This window comes from Oryctolagus cuniculus, chromosome 7, assembly GCF_964237555.1.
Source record: "Oryctolagus cuniculus chromosome 7, mOryCun1.1, whole genome shotgun sequence".
NCBI lineage: Eukaryota > Metazoa > Chordata > Mammalia > Lagomorpha > Leporidae > Oryctolagus > Oryctolagus cuniculus.
Window position 1 is genome coordinate 68,389,541 of NC_091438.1, and position 23,265 is coordinate 68,412,805.

The window sequence follows — 23,265 nt, forward strand, 5'->3', positions numbered from 1 at the left end:
TAAGAGTCTGTCTCCTCTAAAGTACTCATTGTAGCTGTTTAGGGATGGACATGGAGAAAGCTAGTATAAGTATCACTTAATAGCATCAGTTAAACTAGATGAATGACAGAAAATGACTTAAATTTTTTGTTTCAATTTCTTCTTAAGTAAAGATTTTGTCTGTTTCTAAGGATAGAAGTAGTTTTCTCAAAAGAAGTGAGACTAATCCAGGAGAAAAATGTTATAAAAAGAAAAATCTACTGAAATGCAAAGTATTTTATTTTTTTTTATTTTTACCACACGGGTCATAGGATTCTTCTTTTCTGGTACAAAGCCCCCAGAGTTTTGGAAGAACTCTCACACAATAGCTTCATATTTAAAAAGCACACTTTGGTAATAAAGCTATAATTAAGAATCTGGAGTTGACATTCAATTGTTAAAATGATCATTTCAATTTTCCTATTTAGATCATTTTAAAATATTTTATGAGTTTTATAATATTAAAAACTGCTAAATACTTCACTTAGTTCTTCTAATTAACACAATAGGTTCAAAGAATTGCATCAGTAATCATTGTGATTAGTAATTCTCTGGGTAGTAATAAACTATATGTATGCTCCAGGTTCAAGTACTGGACTTCCCAGTCATTCAGAAAGTGCTGTCAAGGTTGCTATCATCATATATGAAGGGAGGCTCAAAGAACTTTTGGTGCATCATGGTAGTTTAACTTCAGACTCTGTAATAAGACTATCCAGGTACAAATTTTAGCTCCATCAACTATTCTCTGCCTGACCTAAAGCAAATTCTTTCCTGTTTCTACGTCTGTGATTCCTTATCTATAAAATGGGCAGAATAATATCAGAGTCTGCAGATTTATTATGATATTCAAGGGCAACATATATGAAACACCAAGATATAGATAAAATTCTATAAACGCTATTACATGAGTATTATTGAAACCCAAACAATTGTTCTTATATGTTAAAATCATTATAATTGGAGCCAGTCTTTTCTCTGGGATATCCAAACATCAGCGAAGTACGTTCTTCTGCCTTTCTTAGCTGATTTTTTGATGCTCTTTTCAGTGACATCAAGGGTGCTGTAAAAGACAGCACTAGAAATTCTCATGAAATTTCCTCTCTTTTCACTCAGCCCAACACAGAAGTCTCGATCCAAACCCACAAGACTATCTGACACTCACTATTTTTTCCATTAGGTATTTGGTTTTCCTCTTTCAAGGTGCCTTTTCTTGACTTCATATCAATTATATCATTCAAACTAAGTGTAGTAGAGAAGGCCGTGATTCTTTTCAATGATTCTTGCAAGAAGACAATCGGAAGTACAAACAGGGCTAGAGTCTTTGCTTTTATTAAGCTGACACTTCAGGGGGAATGCTAAATTAACACCCAAGCTTATTCACCTTTCCTGCTTTCCTCATTCCAGAAAGAGACTGACACCTAGCCCTGTCGTGATAAGCTCCACGCTAGTTAGCCAAACACCTGACAAGTGCGCATCAATATTAATGCTGCCAGGTTTAATAATCAGTGTTTGCTCTGCTGTTAAAATATTTTCATATTATAATTGGGTGCCCCCTGCTCTTTTATCTATAAGCTAAATTCATTCTAGTGACAAAACTTAATTTTCTGACATATTTGAGATTTGTGTTCAATGTTAAGAGAAGCCTAGCTAAAAAATTTTGCAGCCTATGTCCAGATATATTAATCCCATGCTGTTACTCAGCTTAAATTTGTAATTATATCATTGAAACTATTTTGTTAAGCTATTTCTAGCTCCATTCTCTAGCTAATTTCTGGATTTTTCTTCTATCAAAAATGATAACCCAATAATCTTTAAGATTTTATTCAATTCTAATAGTATATTACTCCTTTTAAAAACAAAGATTTATTTATTTACTTGAGAGGCAGTTAGAGAGAGAGATGGGAGAGGCAAAGAGAGAGATCTTCTGTCTACTGGTTCATTCCCCAAATGGCAGCAACAACTAGGGCTGGGCAGGCTGAAGCCAGGAGCCAGGAGACCCATTCAGGTCTCTCATGCTGGTGCAAGGACCCAAGGGAGTGGGCCATCCTCCACTGCTTTCCCAGTCACACCAGCAGAGAGCTGGATCAGAAATGGAGCAGCTGCAACTTGAACCAACACCCACCTGCGATGCTGGCACTGCAGGCTGGGGATTTAATCAGCTGAACCACAGCACGAGCCCCAATACTATATAATTCTAAGGACCTCTCCTATCCTAACTAGATCTTCAGACATAATATACAAAAGTGTGAGGAGAATGGTACAAAACGAATAGATAAATAACAATAATAAAAAATAAAATATATATCGCTGAGTCTTTCCCTGGAAATAAAAGGCAGTATAGAAAACATCTACGAACTGCTTGAAAGAAACTGAAAAGACAGATCTGGCATTATTTGCTGTTCATAATAGATCAAGGATAACAGCTATAATATCTTTATGAGTTTACTGAGTTTATAATTTCCAGCTTCTCCAATATTTGTTCGTGATTGTGGTTGGAATCTTTATCAGCTCCCTGGGTGAATACATTAAGACCCTTGCAAAGAAAAGGAACTTTGTGTTGGTTTATGCTGTCTGATGACCTGTGGCCTGCAAAATGATAATCATGATATTATGTCTGTTCTATGAATTCTGTGGATGAAAGACCCCACAGATTATAGCAGATCGAAAGATACAGAAAACAGCCTAGCTCAGTCTTTTGACTATACTCCTGATTTGGTGCTGGCACTGTGGTATAGTGGGTAAGGCCACAGTCTGCAGTGTCGACATTCCATGTGGGCACCCATTCGAGTCTCGGTTGCTCCACTTTAGATTCAGCTCTGCTATGGCCTGGGAAAGTAGTAGAGGATGGCCCAAGTGATTGGGTCCCTGCACCTACATGGGAGATCCATTAGAAACTCCTGACTCCTGGCTTCACATCGGTCCAGCTCCAGCTGTTGTGGCCATTTGGGAGTGAACCAGCGGATGGAAGACCTTTCTTTCTGTCACCTTCTCTCTGTCTAAAACTCTATCTCTCAAATAAATAAACAATATCTTAAAAAAAGACTATGCTCTCAAAACTCAACCAAGCGTATTGTTTGTAGGTAAATATAGCAGCCCAGTAATGCTGAACATTGTGCAAAATAGTTCTGTACCAGTCTCCATTTACCACTCGTTCCTAGCTGCATCTGAGTCTCTCACTCTGTCCTACTTTTATCCTTCCTTGGCCAAGCACCCTCAGAGTGATTCATTAAATACCTCCTTTCCTTGGATCTATATTTGCGTTCCTCTTCTGATCATACAAGAAATACCTCCCTTTCTGCTAACCCTTGGAAAGACAGAAGAAGGCTGAAAAAGTTCAAATCCTGGTTGTAAAAGTAAACTCTAAGATGACCCACCGATTTAGCTCATAAATCTACAGGATAAACAAATTCAGATGCAAAACGATGATTTGTCTATGTAACATCTGTTAGGTGGCTGCTTCAATGTCCATGTGATAAATCTTTAAAACAAGTATATGCATAGTTAGCATCATGTTGATATGGCTATGCCATTGCATAGGAATTAAAACTAGAACTCTAAAGCTATACCGTCTAAATAGGAGGCCCTAGGTGGCTACTGAGCACTTGAGATGTGACAAGTCCAAATTGAGATGTGCCATAAGTAAATGGTGCACTCAATTTCAAAGACTTAATGTGAAAAATAAAAAAAAAACAGAATATGATATTTCATGAATAATTTCTTACAAAGCTTGTTGGAATGATAATATTGTTGGATAAATTGAGTTCAGTAAAATATAGCATTAAAATTAATTTCACTTGTTTCTTTCTACTTTTTGAAGTCTGGTTCCAGACAATTTTAATTTACACATGCGGCTGTCATTATATTTCTGCTGGATGGAACTACACTAGCACAAACCACCTTACTTCAACTCCTAGTCCTCTACATACAAGCTGTATGTTCTCAAGAAGGTTAACAAATTTCCTTTTCTGTGAAATGAGTATGATAACAATTCCCGCTTTTCAGGGTGCTGTTTCGTAATCTTGTATCAGAAAGTCAATGCATGCCAACTGTCCCTGAAATAGGACCTGCCCTTGCGAAGGCCGCATTCTTGACAATCCTCCAAGACTCAACTGAGAACCAAGCTGCCAGCATCCTCAGCAACTGGAAGAGTGGGCACCTAAGTAGTGATACACACCAGCCACAACCACTGCTGTTTGTGTACTGGAAGGAGCTGTTTGAAATATTTTACTTATTTATTTAAGAGGTAAATTTAAAAGCAGAGAGAAAGGTCTTCCATCCACTGGTTCACTTCTCAAATGACCACACCAGCTGGAGGGGCACCAATCAAAACCAGGATCCTGGAACTTCTTCTGGGTCCCCCACATGGGTGCAGGGACTCAAGGATTTAGGCCATCTTCCACTGGTTTCCCAGGCCATGTCAGAGAGCTGGATCAGAAGAGGGGCATCCGGGATCTGAACCGGCCCCCATATGGGACGCTGGCACCACATGGGAAGCCTACTATGCCAAAACGCCGGCCTCTGAAAGGAGCTTTTATTGAAAATAAAAAATGTATCAGCTAGAATTTTTTGTATTACAAACGTGGAAATTTCATATTTTTAGCTTTTTCTTTTCTTTTCTTTTCTTTTCTTTTTTTTTTTTTTTTTGACAGGCAGAGTGGACAGTGAGAGAGAGAGAGAGAGAGAGAGAAAGGTCTTCCTTTGTCGTTGGTTCACCCTCCAATGGCTACCGCGGCTGGCGTGCTGTGGCTGGCACACCACACTGATCCTAAGCCAGGAGCCAGGTGCTTCTCCTGGTCTCCCAAGGGGTGCAGGGCTCAAGGAGTTGGGCCATCCTCCACTTCACTCCCTGGCCACAGCAGAGAGCTGGCCTGGAAGAGGGGCAACCGGGACAGAATCTGGCACCCCGACCGGGACTAGAACCCGGTGTGCTGGCGCCGCAAGGTGGAGGATTAGCCTAGTGAGCCATGGTGCCAGCCTCATATTTTTAGCTTTTTAAAAGTCTAACCATGACAGCTTTCTTCCACTGACATAAATGAAAATAAATGTGCATTACTCTGATGTATATTGGTAGTCTTCTTGAAAAACAATTAAACAAAATAAGAATACTTACCTTTGTACTTCATGGGATATTCTTGATAGGGAAAATAGGAGGTTTTCACATTTCTCACAGCTAAATGTTAATTGTTGAAATCAGAGGTGTAAGGAAAATAACAATATTGAACAATATATATTAAATCCCTAATGAATATTTGAGACACTTCTTCAGAACATGTTGAAGTCACAAGGGCTGAATAAATCAACAATTTATAAAAGAGATATTCCAGTCAATCAGTGAAATGAGCAACGTACGAAGTTATGAATCAACATGGCATACTTGCACAGTTCACAGTTGCTAAAACACGGAATCAACCAAGGTGTCCATCATCAGATGAATAAACAAAACGCTACTGTATCTCTCTCTCTCTACACACACACACACACACACACACACAATGGAACATTATTCAGCTTTAAGAAAAGAATCAAATTCAATCATTTGCAGCAAAATTGTTGAGACTTGAAGACATAATGTTGAATTAAATAAGCCAGACACAGAAAGACAAATACCATATGTTCTCCCTTACATGTGGGAGCTAAAATTTAAAATGAAGAAAGCAAGAAAGAAAGGAAGAGCCCATGGATACCAGTTTCGCTGCAAATGCGGTGTTGTTTCAAATATTTGTCAACTAAATTAATAGTAATTTTATGCTATTATGTTATTAATGAGATAAAAACACAGTGTGATTGCGTGATATACAAAGACCAATTTGGCTGGATTGGAGGTTCCTGCTGGGCAATACAGGGGGTAAACTATGAGCATTAATAGCAGGCAGACTGTATTAGGGTTTAAATGTCAGCAGTTTCAGCTAGGATTCAAGGGTGGAAGAGTAAGTAATATGTGCACAGTAGATATTGGAGATCAATTTAGCAGACTCTTGCAAAAAAGCTCTCTTTAACTCCTCTGAGATTCTGCATGTATGTCCTACAAAACAGTGTTTACCTAATTACTTTTACCCTATATCATCATACAGTCTCTTTCCTGGTTTATTAATAATTGGGGTTTTGATGCATCAGAAGCTCCTTAAGAAAGAGCCTTGTTTCAAAATATGAGTCATGAATAATAGTCAGAAAAATATAAAATATACCAGCAACTGCCATTTACTGTTAAGCAGGGCAGGCTAACAAATGTGATGTAGAAAAATGGTCACATTCATTTAGTGGTTACTAGATGCTTCTAATGTTGCATTAAAATGTTAAAATATGACAGAAAACATTTAAAAGTGATGTGAGATGAACAAAGAATTAATAATATGGATACTAAAGGAGCGACAGAATTTCCTTCTGGGCAGGGATAAAGAAGTTATAACTGAAGTTTGCTGCCTATATTGTTTAATATTATTATTCTCCTAATTTTTAAAAAATGAAAATATGTGGTTTAGCAGGTAGGGCTGCCTCCTGTAGTGCCAACATCCCATATGGGGGCCATAGGGGCATCTGCATGGGCATCCCCTACAGGTGCTGGTTTGAGTTTCAGCAGCTCCACTTCTGATCCAGCTCTCTGCTGTGGCCTGGGAAAGCAGTAGAAGATAGCACAAGTCCTTGGGCCCCTGCACCAGCATGGGCATCTCAGAAGAAGCTCCTGGCTCCTGGCTTTGGATCGGTCAAGCTCTGGCCGTTGCAGCCATCGGGGGAGTGAACCAGCAGATGGAAGATCTCTCTCTCTGTCTCTGCCTCTGCTTCTCTGTAACCCTGCCTTTCAAAAACAAATAAATCTTTACAAAATGAAAATACATCGTGAAGATGCTTAGTTTAAATGGTACAAGCCCACATTCGCTTTATTCTATAATGTGTTTCTGTGTTTTGTGTTTGCTGTTGGTTTTCTCAGACTCAGATTAGTCCCAAAGAAGGGTGGCAAGTGTACAGCTCTGCACAGGATCCTGATGGGCGATGCATTTGCACAGTGGTTGCTCCAGAACAAAACCTGTGTTCCAGGGATGCCAAGAGCAGGCAACTTCGCCAACTGCTGGAAAAGGTAGGTATTCTGCATCCCCTACATGTATTTTTGTTGAATATATCATTCTTTTAAAAGGAAATAAATGTGGAAGAACAAGTAGTGTTTAGAAGAGTCCATCTGATTTTTGCCTCCCTTCTCAAACAAGCCTTTTCCTTTTTCTTCAAAAACTTTTTCTTCAAAACCATTTACCTAACCTCCTTTCAATGTGTTCTATTTCCATGACTTTCTATTCTTCCCAATCTTGGTTTCTTAAGACTGACTTTGTCACAAATCAGTGTCTTAATATCCAATCTCCCAGTAAGAAAAAAAAAAAAAGCAAGAAGTATCCCAGTGCCAGAAAGTCAGCTATAAACCTCAGGATCCCACTTGACTGAGCTCAGACTTTTTGGATCCCGTTAACAACTCTGCAAGAAAGTTAAAGTAATGGCATGCAATATGTAAGCCAGCTTGACAGACAATGAATAATTCCAAGTATTTATCATCATTTGCTAAGTCACCCCTTTGAACATTAAGATCTTCAATTTTATTCAATACCATTCTTCCATAATTTACTTAAACCGGATCCATGACAATCAAATGCAGAATGCCTTTGATTTATTCTCTTTTACAGACAAAAGTTAGCTCATAAAAGATTTTTTATGTTTAGGTGGGGAGAGGGGAGACCAGTGAATGGTTCTTTCAATTATCCCCATTCAGACTTTCTCTGTGCTGGGCTCTGAATATAGTAGGACAGCTGGGATGGCCAGAATGATGCAAAGATGACAAAATGTTTGAATTTTAAACACCGTCAGGGATAATAAGATAAATTAGGTAATATGTGTTGAAGAGAACATCATGCTCACCAATTCACTGTGTGCAATATCATTTTCATGATCATCCACACATTTATGGCTTTGAATAGGAATTTTTTAACATAAAATTAAGAGAAGGAAAAAACAACAGCTAGTTTGTTGATGTAGACATTCTTAGATTTCACAATTTCAGGTTAAGCCATGATAACTTTTTCTAATGTTATATAATAAAAATAACTTTCTCTCTGTACATTATTTAGAAGTCTGTTGGTATCTTAAGATCTTAAAAAAACGTTTTTTTCATGTTTTCATACAAAGATTGGTCTGTTCTTCCTCCCCTCCTTGTAGTTGTCATCATCACTTATTGCCTCCTTTTACAATATACATTCTTCCTACTTCCTCATACCTAACCCCACGAAAGAGCATATGTCTTCTTCATTCCAAATATTCTGACTGATGTGTCTTGTTAACTCTTAGAAATCATAAACATGGATTATGATTAATTTGGGGTATTGTTTTAATTTTCTTTATTTCTGTGAAAAAATTCAAGTACGTAGATTCATTTTGTTTGGGTACCAATAAGATTAATTGTGTTAGTAAAAATATGTCTTCTTTTTAAATTCAATTTTACTCTTCTATTAACTTACTTCTCCCCTCAGAGTACTGACATTTTGCACCACTATTCTTTTCTATGCAGAAATATCTTTCTTCTATATCAGGTATCATGAAAACTTTTCTTAAACACCATAACTGCATGTGCTACAATTTTTGGGTAGAGCGCTGCATACACATGCCAGTACATAGACTCAAACGTTTCTTTACGAATCAGTCGAGAATAATTCAGTTGAAAACATTAATGACGGGAAGTAATTAATTCCCTCTACTTGTTCAAAGTAAAATGTATTGTGGAACTATAACAGAATTAGGTATTAGTTAAAGATAAATAAGGCAAGAAACTATGAACAGGGCATTAATAGGAAGCATTTATGGAAATATATGTGACCACTCCATCTCATATGTAATTTAAATGCTTTAAGGAAATTTTGCAAATTATACCTTTAAAATTCGTCAATATCTAGATTAAAAAATAAAGTTTGTACACAAAAGTGAAACCATGGTGGTTAGCTTTATCAGATTTACAATGCGGAAGTTTCGTGCCAACAGAGGAATAGTAAACTAAGAGCCAGTTTCTCACAGACTTCCTCTTAGTTTCACATATACCCATGGTATGAAGGGATAAACAGCGCTTAACCTTTAAGCAGCCCCTTCATTGTTAATCAAAAGAATTGATTTAGTCACCTACAAGGGAATATTATTACTAACAACAATATTAATTATAGTTTCCATGATTATTATTATGTTTTTATGTTTAAATTTGATCACTCAGTGCAACACTTATAGAAGAGGTGATTCTCTTTTTAAATTCACGTAAAAGGAAACTGGTGTTTTTGAGCTTGTAAACATTCCCATGTGGCTCCAGTAGAGTACTGAAGCTATCGAAGATGAGTCTCATGTTTTCATCCAGAATGTTTCTGGTGGAACTCACTCTTATTTAAGTGATGTTGCATCAGACATTTTTGGCAAGTATTTATGTTACTGAATATTAAAAAATGATTTTAAAATATTTCAAGTCCTACTTTGACAAAACTAAAATGCTTCACCTAATTTTTTTATTAGTCATGTGGCTTTCTTCTGTAGTTGAAGATGTCCTGTTTTTTCTAGGTCAATGTTTCCTAAAGTGTGATTTGTGGACCAGGATGCTGTTAACATCCTTACCAAGAAAAACAAGTCTAAAAACACTGTACATGAAACTTCACTCCTAAAAGCTGCCAGAGTATAACTCATAACTAATGTGGCTCTAAAGTCTCACAGTCAAGCAATCTCTGTTAAGTTTTTGTTAATTGCAAGGCTTCCAAACATACTGCACCATGGAACTTTTATTTTCTCAGCTAGCCTCTATAATAATTACTGACAAGAGTAGAAATTTCAGTTAATCTGTGTTTAAGTTCAGGAAGGAAGACCTTGGAAATTTTATTTATATATAAAAAAAAGACAGGACAAATGCATTCAAAATAATTAACATTGAAAGGGGACAATGAATTTGCCTGAAGGATGTAGAGAGGGTCAAAGCATAGGGACACACAGGGAAAGGTGAATGGAGGACCATCAGAGAGAGCAGATTAAATGAGACCTCCTTCTCACAGGGTCCTCATGGATGTATGACATGCGACAACTGCATCGTACGACTGTTGAGGCTCAGCAGGTCACAGGCACAGCCAGCAGGACAATCCAGCATCAACCCAGAGCCAAAGCCTTTGCCACTGGGAAGCCCTAGCTCTAGACTTTTTCCCAGAATGTTACTCCACAATATGAAAGGCACAAACAAGTCTCAGCAAAATTCCTTGCAGTACATTTTCCCACAACACAACACAAACTGAGAATTTACTGAATAGATTGAGTCATAGGTAACGATGAAAGTGAGGCTATTTTAGCTTTATCTAAAATATCGTCGCTTGCCCATTTTTTTCTATCTATATAGAATCTGCCTCGGTACACAAAATTCTTAGGAGCCAAATAAGTGATGATTGACTTCCAGAAAAATGTCATATTCAAAAAGGATAAACAATTTCTTTAATACTAATGGCTTTTCTTTATTCATGCTTCACCATAAATGAATTTAGAAAATTATTTTGAAAGCATTGTAATTATTCTTGATTGGGTCACCATGCTTTCAATGTTGGCCCAGTAATTCTGTACAGCATTGAAGAGTTTTTAAATGGAGATTTTAGAATATAGAAAGATAGTAAATTGAGAAATATCTGATAGCCCTGTGATGCTGTAGCCTAATCAGTGACAAGAGGGAGGAAGTCCTTCTTAGAACATATAAACTCTTATCATCCATTATTACTGTAAGAAATGCAAGATAATTTTAGTCAATAAATATTTGTGGAGAACTTAGACTGTGCCTGGTTCTGTGTAAGGTATTAGAAACAAAAGAAATGCAGAGGAAACAGCTTCTAGGGCCTGGGAATTCAGAGAGAGAGAGAGAGAGCCATTTCCTGTCCTCACTGCAAACACACACTACGTACTTTTAATGTAGGCCAGACTGTGATATGTCTTCAAAAGACAAGATTCATATAGGGCAAGGCAATGGATCAAGATCATCAGGGAAAAATCCAAAGGAAAATTGACCTTGTTTGATAAGAAGAGTGGAAATTGAAACAAGTCAAGTCAGCAGAGCCCTCTACCTTTTCAGGAATATGGTGATTCTGACAAATGCCTCAGCCATGGGCTCCTGACAGCTGGCTGCTCCACTAAGCTGTGACTTCCCCTCATGACCAAAACTTTTCTCTAAACAAATCATCCCTCTTAATTCACAAATTTTTCAATGAAAATTACTTTGTACTGACTATATAAATATATACATTAATTAAAAATAAATAGCATACCGTATAAAAAGATATGGAACAGAAATTCACCTGAAACCCCACTACCATTTTATGCGAATTATATGTAAAGATCAGTATGCTGACTTCTTTCTTGCTAATCCTACCATGTTGAGCAATGGTCTTCAAACTTTGCTACACATTAGAATCACTTGAGGGGATTGGCACTATGGCATACTAGACTAAGCCTCTGCGTGTGGTGCTAGCATCCCATATGAGCAACAGTTCATGTACTGGCTGCTCCTTTTCTGATGGAGTTCTCTGTTATGGCCTGGGAAAGCAGTAGAAGATGGTGCAAGTGCTTGGGCCCCTGCACTCTTGTGGGAGATCCACAAGAAGCTCCTGGCTCCTGGCTTCGGATTGGCACAGCTGCGGCCATTGTAGCCATTTGGGGAGTGAACCAGTGGGTGGAAGACCTTTCTTTCTTTCTCTCCTTCTCTCTGTCTGTAACTCTACCTCTCAAGTAAATAAATAAAATCTTTAAAAAAAGGAAGAAACACTTGAGGATCTTGATAAAATGCAGATTCTGATTCAGTAGCTCTAGGTTGGGTCCTGAGAGTGCGCATTTCTGACAGACTTCCAGTAGAGCCAAGGTTGTTATGTAGAAGACAATACGTTGAGCAAAAGAGTATGGAGTACTCTCCTTTTGTTTGTAAGGCTTTATTCATATCCCATTCCTTAATTAAATTAGCAACTCCTGCATGGTTTCAGGCTTATCCTCTGTTTTCAGTGTTTTACTACCACAAATATTAAGGCATCATTTTTATAAACTGTATTTATTTGAGAGACAGAGGGAGAGACAGATATATAGAGAGCTCCCAACTGCTGGCTCACTCCCCAAATGCTGGCGATGCTGAAAGTAGGCCAGGACAAAAACAGGAGCTGGAAACTCAATCCAGGTTATCCATGTGAGTGGCAGAAGCCAGAAATCTTGAGCTATTTCCACTGTCTCCCACGGTCTACGTTAGCAAGAAACTGGAGTCAGACATAGCCTTCACACCCCAGTACTCCAACATGGGACACAAATGTCTTAATCACGAGGCTGAAGATGACTTCCTAAAGTGGCATTTCTTACCCAGCAATTTGCACACTTTCTAGGTCATCTACTTCCTACTTGTCACTAGCCTGGGACTCAATGAATCTGGGATGGTTCTAACAGCTTAATACATGTCTACTACCTGTCTACCGTGTTCTTGATACTTGCCTTTTCTACATCCCATCTACAGGCTATTATACAATTTAGGGGTGTCCCAGCATCACCACTACTTGTCTGTTCAATTCAGTCTCATCTTTGGGAGTAATTTAGAACCAAAAAGAAGTAATTGTACTAGAATGAAACAATTCTGTTTGATACTTTCACAACAATTCACAATGGCTAAGCATCTGTAATCTTTAATAAGTCAAAATTAGTGATTATGGAAACAACTTATTTGGACATGTTTGGGTATTATTAGCTTCCAAAGCCTGGGGATGAAAATTCTATTTTTAATATTTATTTTTCTAATGTATTAAATACACATTTATTTATGCGTATTAAATATAAATTTATTATTCTAATGCTAGAATGCCTATCTTTCTTAATGCTAGCATAGGTATAATTTTCTCTTGCTGAATTATTTGCATGTTTATCATGAAAAGTTTTCTTCTGAAAATGTACACATGGGAAGGCAATTATGGATTTGGCATCTCCAGTTCTTTTTGTTAATGCCATTTTTGCTACTTATTGCATATAACCAATAGGCGGATCATAATGTACAACAATGTTACTGTTTAACAGGTTCAGAACATGTCTCAATCTATTGAAGTCTTAAACCTGAGAACTCAGAGAGATTTCCAATATGTTTTAAAAATGGAAACCCAAATGAAAGGGCTAAAGGCCAAGTTTCGACAGATTGAGGATGATCGGAAGACACTAATGACCAAGCATTTTCAAGTAAGTTTCGCTTCTGCAATCTTGTCAATCCAAATAAGACACTGAGTGCAATGGATAGCCAGCATGGCACTCAGCTGGAAATAACTGAGCACTGGCCCATATGTCCAAGGTTAAAGACTCACTGGGGATGTCAATCATCTCTCCACTGAAACTGACCATTAGCTGGTAGGAATGCATAAAAGAATTGCTATTTAAAAAAAAAAAAAAACCTATCCTCCAAGAGCTGGGTGGAAATTCCAGATAGATTTATAGATGCTTTATTGTATCAGGCAAGGGGAAATCCCAAGGAAAATTAATAATTTAATTACCAAAGCCTTTCTTATTGTTTTATTCCCTATTAGTTGAAATGTAGTGGATATAAATTATTAAAAGACACAATAATATCATTAATAAAGTAAATGAAAGAAGGTTTCCATAATTTTGTATATTTTTTTTAATTTTAATGGTTTATTAGTAATTATCTAGAAACACCAAAAATTGAGAATTGCTGGTTTTAAGCACACAATGTGGATTTTTATTAACTATGTATGCAGAGTCATGAATTTAAAAAAATCTGGATCTGATAATATCATTTGAGTCTCAATTAAAAATAAATAATCTGCACTACAAAAGTGTAGCACACCATTTATAAAACAGAGTGATTGCTCACTCCCTAGCCTGTGTTTTCCTTGTCAAGTAAGCAGTGAAATTCACTAACAATGTTGAGGGAGTCTAACTGAATTCAAGCACTTGGTCAAATAAAGAGTGCTTTGTGTACACAACAGTGACCCATGGGAAGGTAGTCCCACAGGGTGGGGATGGCATGCAATAGGATCTCTGCATAGCACCTTTTAATGTGGCGAAAATATCCATGGCTTTGTAGTTCCCTTCATTAGTGCTAAAGGGCTTGAGTAGAGTAACATAGAAACCGTAGTCTTGAACTTAACAGCTCTTAGAGGTTACTACAGGAGGAAAACAGGAAAACTTTTGAAAACATTGAAAAAAGAGAGGAATGAAGAGATAAATAATGGGCTTAGATTTAAGAGAGAGATAAGCAAAACTGAGAGGTTAAGAAGTGAAGGCAAATTAGAACAATACCTTGCAGACACAATAAATTTAGATTTTAGAAAAAAAGAGAATGAGTGAACCGGACAATAGAGAATGCACAGGGAAATGGTAAACAGAGAAGAATATAAGGCTAAGGAGAACAAGAATTAATATTAAGTAGTATTTATTGAGCACATATAATACACAAGATAGTGCTGGGCCCTCTTCTGGATATATAGTATATAATCTCTATTCTGTGAAAGACAACTAAGAAGTAAATAAACTGATGGTTAATGAAGGCATGAATGTAACTTAAAAACCTAAGGATCAGAGTTACTAAGTTTATCTAAAGGGGATCTGGAGAAGACTAATCAGGAGATTGGCAATATGTGTATTTAAGAAAGCAGTGTAGGAGTAGCAACTGCTGTCCAGTACTAAATTACAGGGAGGATCAAGAAACGAAAAGATTTTTTGTTGTTAAATTTCAAGGCTCAGGTTTAGGGTTATAGGGCAGGGGAAAAATCTTGGCTAAGGAACCGTGGAAGGCCCATAAAATATTTTGACCTGCCAAGGCAACCACAGGCTGGACCCTAACTTCAATAAGTCCATAGCAGACTAATGTTTAAGTTGATAATTTTGTATGGCCCATGAATGATATCCAGTTGGCCCTTGGCAGAAAAAAGTTTCCCACCCCTGAATGTGAACCTGAAGATGATGCCATGCATGCCCAGAAAGTTACAGGCACAGCAGGAGAGGAGCTCAGATTGGTGCAGATGGCCTATGTGGTGACCAACGGGCAAAATGAGGGACTTGCTAGGAAAGGCTGGAGATATACCAGAAAGCTTGGGCATCTTTGGGAACCCCTGGGAGAAGACAGGAGAAAAAGAAATGAAACAGATGTAAAGCTGAGAGAAATCAAAACAATAATTTGCCTAGTCTGTTAATTGCCTAGCAGTAACCAGCCTACCAATAACAAATCCCGAGTTTCAGCTAACACTGTGTGACATAACGATTTGGATCTTTCTAGTTCATGTACTCCAAGAATATGCTGGTTATGTGACCAAACACGGTTAGCACTAACAATAGTTACAATAATTAATTTTCTGAACAAGTACAGATATTTAAGGCAGTGTTGTAAGCGCCTTAAATATACACGGGTTCTTCCAGAAGTTAGTGGAAAATGAATAGTATGAAATCTACACATAGATTTCAAAAATTTTTTGTACCAAAACACCTTTGAATTCCATATAACCTGATATTAACTAATTTAACCTTCACAACAATCCTACTTGCATCCCTATGTTACAGAAAAGGAAAGCTATGGGTGAAGAGATTGAATCATTTGCTCAGGATCATAATCTAATACAAATCAAAATCAATATTGCAAGCCAAAAGTCCAGCTGCAGACTTATGCCTCTCAGTAGCCATGCTGGATGGCCTCTCACAAATAATGACAGTTATTTAGTCATGGTCTCTTACCAGGAGTCATATTTTGCTAGAAGTGTTGAGGCACCATATTTGAAACCAAGAAATAAAACATAACAAAAGTAAGTTTAACGTTAAAGAACTAGAAATTCCTCTTCTGATATTTAATTTTCATCTTACCAAAAAGAGTAAGTACATTATATCTTTTGCACATTTTCAGACGGAAAGCTTATGGTAGGTGTCACTTTTATGTGCAAAGATTACTTTAAAGAAAATATTGTCACTACAACGTTTGCTATAAGAGCAACATGGCAGAAGGTAAAATTTGAGAAGGCATTGGTAAACACAAAACTAAGCTATTCCACTTTAACCTTTTAAGTATTTGATTTGTGTGTTCATTGGACATTTCACTATTCTCTGACAAGCTTCCAGAGTTTCAAAATTCATTGTTAAAAATCTAATAATGAAGTTTGAAATGAAAAAGTATAAAAAGCTATTTTGATCAAAGAGAGCCACTAAAATTTTGACATTGTATTGTCTCTTTTATATATGCCCATAGTAGAATGTAAAAGCTTTCACTGTAACTGTTATTGTAATATGCAGCAAATGGTACCAACAGAACTCTTCTCATTAAAATCCTAATGAAACAATTGTGTCTCCATTTAGGGATGCCACAACATGCTCATACTAATAAGTTTTTTCAAAATGAGCAATGAAAATGAGCAAAGCTCTGCTAGTCTTCCTTTTGAATGTGATATTTATGAATCTTTCTCATTATTAAGACTCCTTTCACTCCACTCAACAAGTTCAATGATACCCAAATTTAAAAAGCAAGTGGAAATTTCACCACGAGAAACAAGCCCATAAATTAGGGCAGCAACCTGAGATCCTGCTGTTGTAATGCATTTTTAGTAAGAGCAACTTCTAAATGTGATCTTAAAATGCAATTTTGAGCCCCTTAAGTTAATATACAGCATGGTTTCTGACAGTACCTATGGATTATTCTCAAGTGGTCATAAGAGTGACAGCTCTTTCGACAAATGGTATCATATGTAATAAATTTACAATTAAACTCCTGAAAATTTTCATTGACCACTAACATCAAGTTTATAGGAAAGAAGTAAAAGTAACACACCTGAAAACTGAAGGTGGCATTGAAGGTTTGGCCTAGCCCCTGATAAGTAGGAATAAAAGACGCTACTTGGCAACATACATGCCTTGCTCACCTGGGAAAGTCAGTGTTTCTTTTTCATACAACTCTGGGCAGCTAGTTCATCTATTCCATACACTATGCACCATGGTCCCTTTAAGAGTTAATTGCCTACCTGGGTAAGCAATTCTGCTTTCCATAATGACCTCTAAATTATCTATGCTAAGACAAATGGAGTCTGCATATAGGTAATAACTCAAAATGGTAAACAGCAACATACATTTCTTTGAGCTTTGGGAAGCTTTACATGATTTATTGTACTTGCAAGCTTACCTTCCTAATGAAGTTGTGCTAAGATAGATATTAAAAACATCCAGGTATCTAAGCACAATGGATGAGCAAAGTGGTAGACTATCAGAATAGAAAAATTCTAAGAGTTAGGAGAGAGCTGATCCAGAATCAGAAATTTCTGCGTGCCCATCAGTAACATGGATTTTTAGCAAGCAGATAGGCAGACTTAACTATACAGTAATGGGGTATTTGACCTGTTCAAACTTAATTCATAATTAGAAGATGAAGCCTGTTTCTATTTCCTAAGTACATGATGCATTGTTCACTTTCCTAAAATGCTGTCAGGATGTGAGATGATAAGCAAACCCATATTTGCTACTGGAGGAAGTTTCTCTAAATGAGATAAGGATACATTTGCTTAATAGTAATGCATGCAGCCAATTCCAGAGAGTTTTAGAGAAGCACTAAGATCCGTGGATTGACTACTAATGATGATATGGCCACTTACATTTTCACAAAATACTAGATCTCAATCAAAAATCAATATGAAATTTTGAAGCTTTTTGAATAGTTTCTTTTAAGTATCATAATAAAAAGAATGTAGCGGGTTGGTCTGTTTTAGAAAACTCTCAAGAGCAATTGTCTGCTTTTCCAGGAGTTAAAAGAGAAGATGGATGAGCTCCTGCCTTTGATCCCTGTGCTGGAACAGTACAAAACAGATGCCAAGTTAATCACCCAGTTCAAGGAAGAAATTCGGAATCTATCTGCAGTGCTCACTGGAATTCAGGAAGAAATTGGTGCCTATGACTATGAGGAGCTCCATCAAAGAGTGCTGAGCCTGGAAACCAGACTTCGTGACTGCATGAAAAAGCTCAGTGAGTAGGACAATTTCATCTGTCTAAGTCGTGATTTTAAGTAGCTTCAATGAAAACTGCAATTTCATATTTTTCATAGTTCCAAAGTAACTTATTATAGTGACACCAATGCCTGCATTCTAAGTCCCTTAATGACTTAGTGTGAATACTCATGGTTACTGAAGAGTTTCCTGGTCAGAATACTGGTGTTATCATTTGGTGACTTATAATACATGGTCTGGCAAAGGCAACCTACTCTATTGGCTACACTCACGAAAATCAGTCTTGGTTTTAATATGTAATGGTTTATCATTGATTAACTAAGAAAAAGGAGACATTTTGGTGGTGGAGAAAGTTACTGACTGGGGAAACGGAAGTTACCCTGGGAGCTAATGTGAAACAGCAATGATTAGTGCAAATAGAAAAAAAAAAAAATCCTATGCTATGCAGAATTGCTATCAACTATTCTGAACTATGCAAGAAATAAAAAAGAAGCATCTAGTTTAACAGCTATTCAATGCTGTGAAAGAGATTAAGTGTGGGACATGGGATATGAACTCATTCTTGTCTCCTAAAATGTGTGGCCATATCTGGTTTGGGTTTACCAACTTTTCCATTGCATCCATGAGCTAATTATTCAATTGAAGTAGTAGTCACTGGCACCATCTCCAACTTGAATGCAAAATAAAAAAATAGCCAAGAATTTGGCCGGCGCCGTGGCTCAATAGGCTAATCCTCCACCTTGCGGCGCCGGCACACCGGGTTCTAGTCCCGGTTGGGGCGCCGGATTCTGTCCCGGTTGCCCCTCTTCCAGGCCAGCTCTCTGCTATGGCCAGGGAGTGCAGTGGAGGATGGCCCAGGTGCTTGGGCCCTGCACCCCATGGGAGACCAGGAAAAGCACCTGGCTCCTGGCTCCTGCCAGGATCAGCGCGGTGCGCCGGCTGCAGCGGCGGCCATTGGAGGGTGAACCAACGGCAAAGGAAGACCTTTCTCTCTCTGTCTCTCTCTCTCACTGTCCACTCTGCCTGTCAAAAAAAAAAAAAAAAAGAATTGAGCAAGGAGTTGTTAAATCTATTGCAGCACAATGTACTTGTTGACACGATGTGACATGACAGAGAGGGCAACTCAGTAACCACAGAAAAATATTCACTCATGGTAAAGAAAAGCCTTTCTGTATAGGAAATAAACTGGGAAGAGAAGTAAAGTATTTGAACAAAAAAGATTAATCAATTCCTAGCAAGAAAGCATCAGTGTGGGCCGGCACTGTGGCGCACTAGGTTAATCCTTTACTTGCAGCACCTGCATCCCATATGGGCACCAGTTCTAGTCCCAGTTGCTCCTCTTTCAGTCCAGCTCTCTGCTGTGGCCAGGGAGGGCAGTGGAGGATGGTCTAAGTGCTTGGGTCCCTGCACCCACGTGGGAGACTGGGAGGAAGCACCTGGCTCCTGGCTTCGGATTGGTGCAGCTCCAGCCATTGTGGCAACTTGGGGAGTGAACCAACGGAAGGAAGACTTTTCTCTCTGTCTCTCTCTCTCTTTCTCACTGTCTATATCTCTGCCTGTCAAATAAATAAATAAAATCTTTTTTTAAAAAAATAAAACATCAGTGAATAAATGTAAATATTTAAAATAAAATGTGAATGGACTAGAAGAACACCTTAAATATTATCTTACAAATATGATTCAAATAATAGAAGGATAGCCAAAATGCAAAACTTTGCATTCAGTTATCAAAGCTTCAAAACAGTGTGAGGAATCACTACATCAGGGTAGTGGTGTAAGTAGTAGTTATTCCAGAATTTCCAAGAGAATCCAATAAAATTAGTCATAGCAAAACAAGGTAAGCCCAAAGGCTAAATGCAGGTACAGGAGTCCTCAGCTCCTTATTGTTCATCAGATAATGTCCACCCATGTTCATCTATACCTAATCTTTTAACAATAGACTCTCAAATCGATTGTCCATTTTATCGACAAAGGAATTTCCATAAGTGTAAATCTGAAATTATCTTGCTCCGTTTCAAGTGTCCTATGCACACCTTGTATCCTAGAAAGTCCTTATAAGGGCCTTCCTTTGGGGTTCTCCCTACTTCTCCCATCTTGGTTTTGTCACTTTCCTCCTCAAACTCTATAACTAGATATTGTGCCCTTTACTCTCTTACCACTGGACTCTTGGGAGAGGCTGTTTGTTCCTGCTCCAGAAACACTCCCCCCACCACTCCATATCCTTTCTCTAAAAACATGCCTTACATGCCATGCCACATGTGGCAAACTCCTGCTTACTCTTCAGGTCTCAATTTAAATGCTTGCCTTTCCAGAAACCTTCCTTGCTCTTCCACACTATCCTGTGTGTCCCTGCTGGGCACTCTCAAACCCTAACATTTCACCGATGGTCAGAAAACGACCTAGTCAAAAAAAAAAGCAGGGGTGGGGAGGTTTACTCAATAAATATTTGCTGAATATATTAATTCTACAAAGAGTATAGGAATAATTTTTAACATTTAGATATTTCAAGTGACAGGAAGGAAGAGTTGAACTTGCAAAAAGTGCTTCCTTTTAGCTACATAATATATAAGTGAAAATGGCATAGCTGTGATTAAGATTGAACAAAGAAAAGTTATTTACTTGACATAGCACTTAAATACCTCTTTTATATGCCCTGCTTTAATAATTCAAACTGTGAAAAAAACAACTTAATATATAGGAAGTAAATTTACTGACATACATTCATTCTTCTGTTATATTTATCTACTCAAAAAATAGTTGTAGCTTAGTGTGCATAAAAGAGAAATTCAAAGGATTGTAGAAAAACAGGATAAAAATATGTTTGTTTTGGCACCAAATTATTTTTATATAATTTCTTTCAAAATTTGTAGAAAATATATATTATGAATAAACTATGCATATGTTTCATTATTTTTGTGCCAAAGTATGCTTACATTTTCAATTCAGTTTTTCCACAACTGTTTAAATACATTCCTGTTACTTACATAGCTGACCAGATGCTGTCTCCATGGAACAAAAGGGAGCTCTCAAGCCCAAGAATTACATAGTGTCCCCATATCCAAATTACTTTGATGATGACAAAGAAATATCCAATGCATATTTTATTAGTTCATGAAATATCTGGTTACAGATTTTATATAAATTATAACACATAGGACAGATCTTTGTAGGACTTTGCTGTGTCTTGGAAGAAGTTCATTTGTTATAGGTGAACCATTCCAGATATTTAGAAGCAATTAATTCTTTGGTTTCTAACATCTCACAATGAAACAGAGCACACAGACATTGTATGCAGAGACCAGACATTGCTAAGTACAAATGGAATCTGCTAAACCAAGGATAGTCAGCAGGATGCTCTGAGCTTATAAACCCCTTAAAACATAAAGGATGTCAATCATGTTTCTCAATAATTAGTATGGAAATGCTTACATTTTCCCATTTTTCTATATATGAGTGAGTTGTTTTTATGAAAATCTACCTGTGTTTAATTTTTTTGCACCAAAGTAAACTTATTTTTTAATTTATGTTTGCCACAATCTATTTGATACACACTGTCTGAGTTCACTTATGTGGAAATAATCTCTGTTGTGGTTAGGTAATTCTGCACTCCTTTCAGATCTTTCATAATTCCCATGTTTTTTTTTTCTGTAATTTACATACTACTGTACAAAATTAACCTCCTCCAATATTGCAAATGATATTTGAATAAAGAGTTAACCTAGGTGAACACAAATTCATCATTTTGATTCTTTTTACTGAACCATGGGTAATGTTTCCATGGTGTTTTTGGCCTTAAGACTTTTTCAATATATATGTGGCATCACAGATGCTATTATTACTTTCCCCATGGAACAGAAGTTTTGAGAGAATGTAAATGTCAAATAAACTGCCTCAGTTTATACTTATTTTTATTTTAACTAGTAAGAAGTATAAAATCCAGTAACTAATAAAACAAAAGCCAAACAGCAATAAAATGGGTAATCAACTTTTTTATTTATTGAGAAAATGCTATTTAAATAAAATGAGATGCCCTTATAATATCGAAAGTAACAGTCATTTCTACAAGTCCATAGAAGAATGATTCCAGGATCCTCTGTGGATCCAAAAATCTGAGGATGCTCAAGTCCTTTATACATAATGGCATAATGCTTTCAATACCCTGTGTACATCAAATCGTCTCTAGATTACTCAATATACCTGATTCAATACAAATAGTATGGAAATAGTTGTTATACTTACAGGATAGGGACAAGAAAAACCATCATAGGACTTTGCTATATTTTTTTATCTCAGGTTGGTTGAATCTGAAGATTCAGAACTCAGAGAGGGAAGACTGTATTTCTCATGTTTAGTAAAATCTGCCCTAGATTACTAGTAGCTGTCAGCTCCCTAGTCATTTAGTAGAGAGGCCAGTGTCAGAAACAATCAATCTAACTCTGTAAAGAGTTTAGACTCAAGAACTGTGTACTTCTGTGCATTCCACTGTTTTTATAGCAATTAACCACTTATATTATCTTCTGAGCAGAAAAGATATTTATCAAGTGCACTGCAACTCTTAATTGCAATGTAGAAAAATACTTCCAGGAGGAGGACAGAGACCTAATATAGTGAAGTATAAACTACATGGTACCTGAAAAAACAAACAAGTTTGATTTTTATGTATTCGAAAGCTGGGGGAAGAGGAAAGTGAGAGTCAGAATCAGAATGAGAGAGAGAGAGAGAAATGCTGCAACAGCCAGCTCTATCCCAGCCAAATCCAGGGGCCAGGATTGCGTCCAAGTCTCCATGTGGATGGCAAGAACTCAAGTACTTGAGCTGACATCTGTTGCCACCCAGGCACATTAGCTGGAGTGTGGATCAAAATCAAAGATGGGACTTAATCCCCAGGCTCTGTGATAGAGAGAACCAAGAAGCTGGTTAACCCACTATGCCACAAGGCCTGTTCCAATAAACAAGTCTTCGTATTTCCATTTAAAAAGGAGCTACTTGGAATGGGGATGGGAATGGGATGCGTATCAGGTATTGCGGTACAGCAGAATACTCCACGTCACTTGGGATGCCCATATCTCATATCAGAGTGCCTGGCTTCCATTCCGAACTCTGCTTCTAGTCCAGTTTCCTGTTGATGTTCACTGTGGGAAGCTGCAAATGATGGCTCAGGCTCTTGTGTCTCTGCCACCCACATAGGAAACATAGATGGAGCTCCAGCTGTTGGGAGTATTTGGCTAGTGAACCCAAATCTTATTTTTTCTGTCTCTCTCTGTTCTTCTGCCTT

At 37.4% G+C, this 23,265-nt stretch overlaps 1 protein-coding gene across 2 annotated transcripts in view; it reads left to right on the forward strand.

Moving 5' to 3' along the window:
- Positions 1-23,265, forward strand: part of OLFM3 (olfactomedin 3) — a 217,595-nt gene that overhangs the window by 169,731 nt on the left and 24,599 nt on the right. For both annotated transcript variants that reach the window (XM_008264808.3, XM_002715827.5), the window contains exons 2-4: positions 6,944-7,090; positions 13,087-13,242; positions 17,790-18,009. In XM_008264808.3, coding sequence (XP_008263030.1) covers positions 6,944-7,090; positions 13,087-13,242; positions 17,790-18,009 — 523 coding nt within the window. The remainder of the gene's footprint in view (positions 1-6,943; positions 7,091-13,086; positions 13,243-17,789; positions 18,010-23,265) is intronic.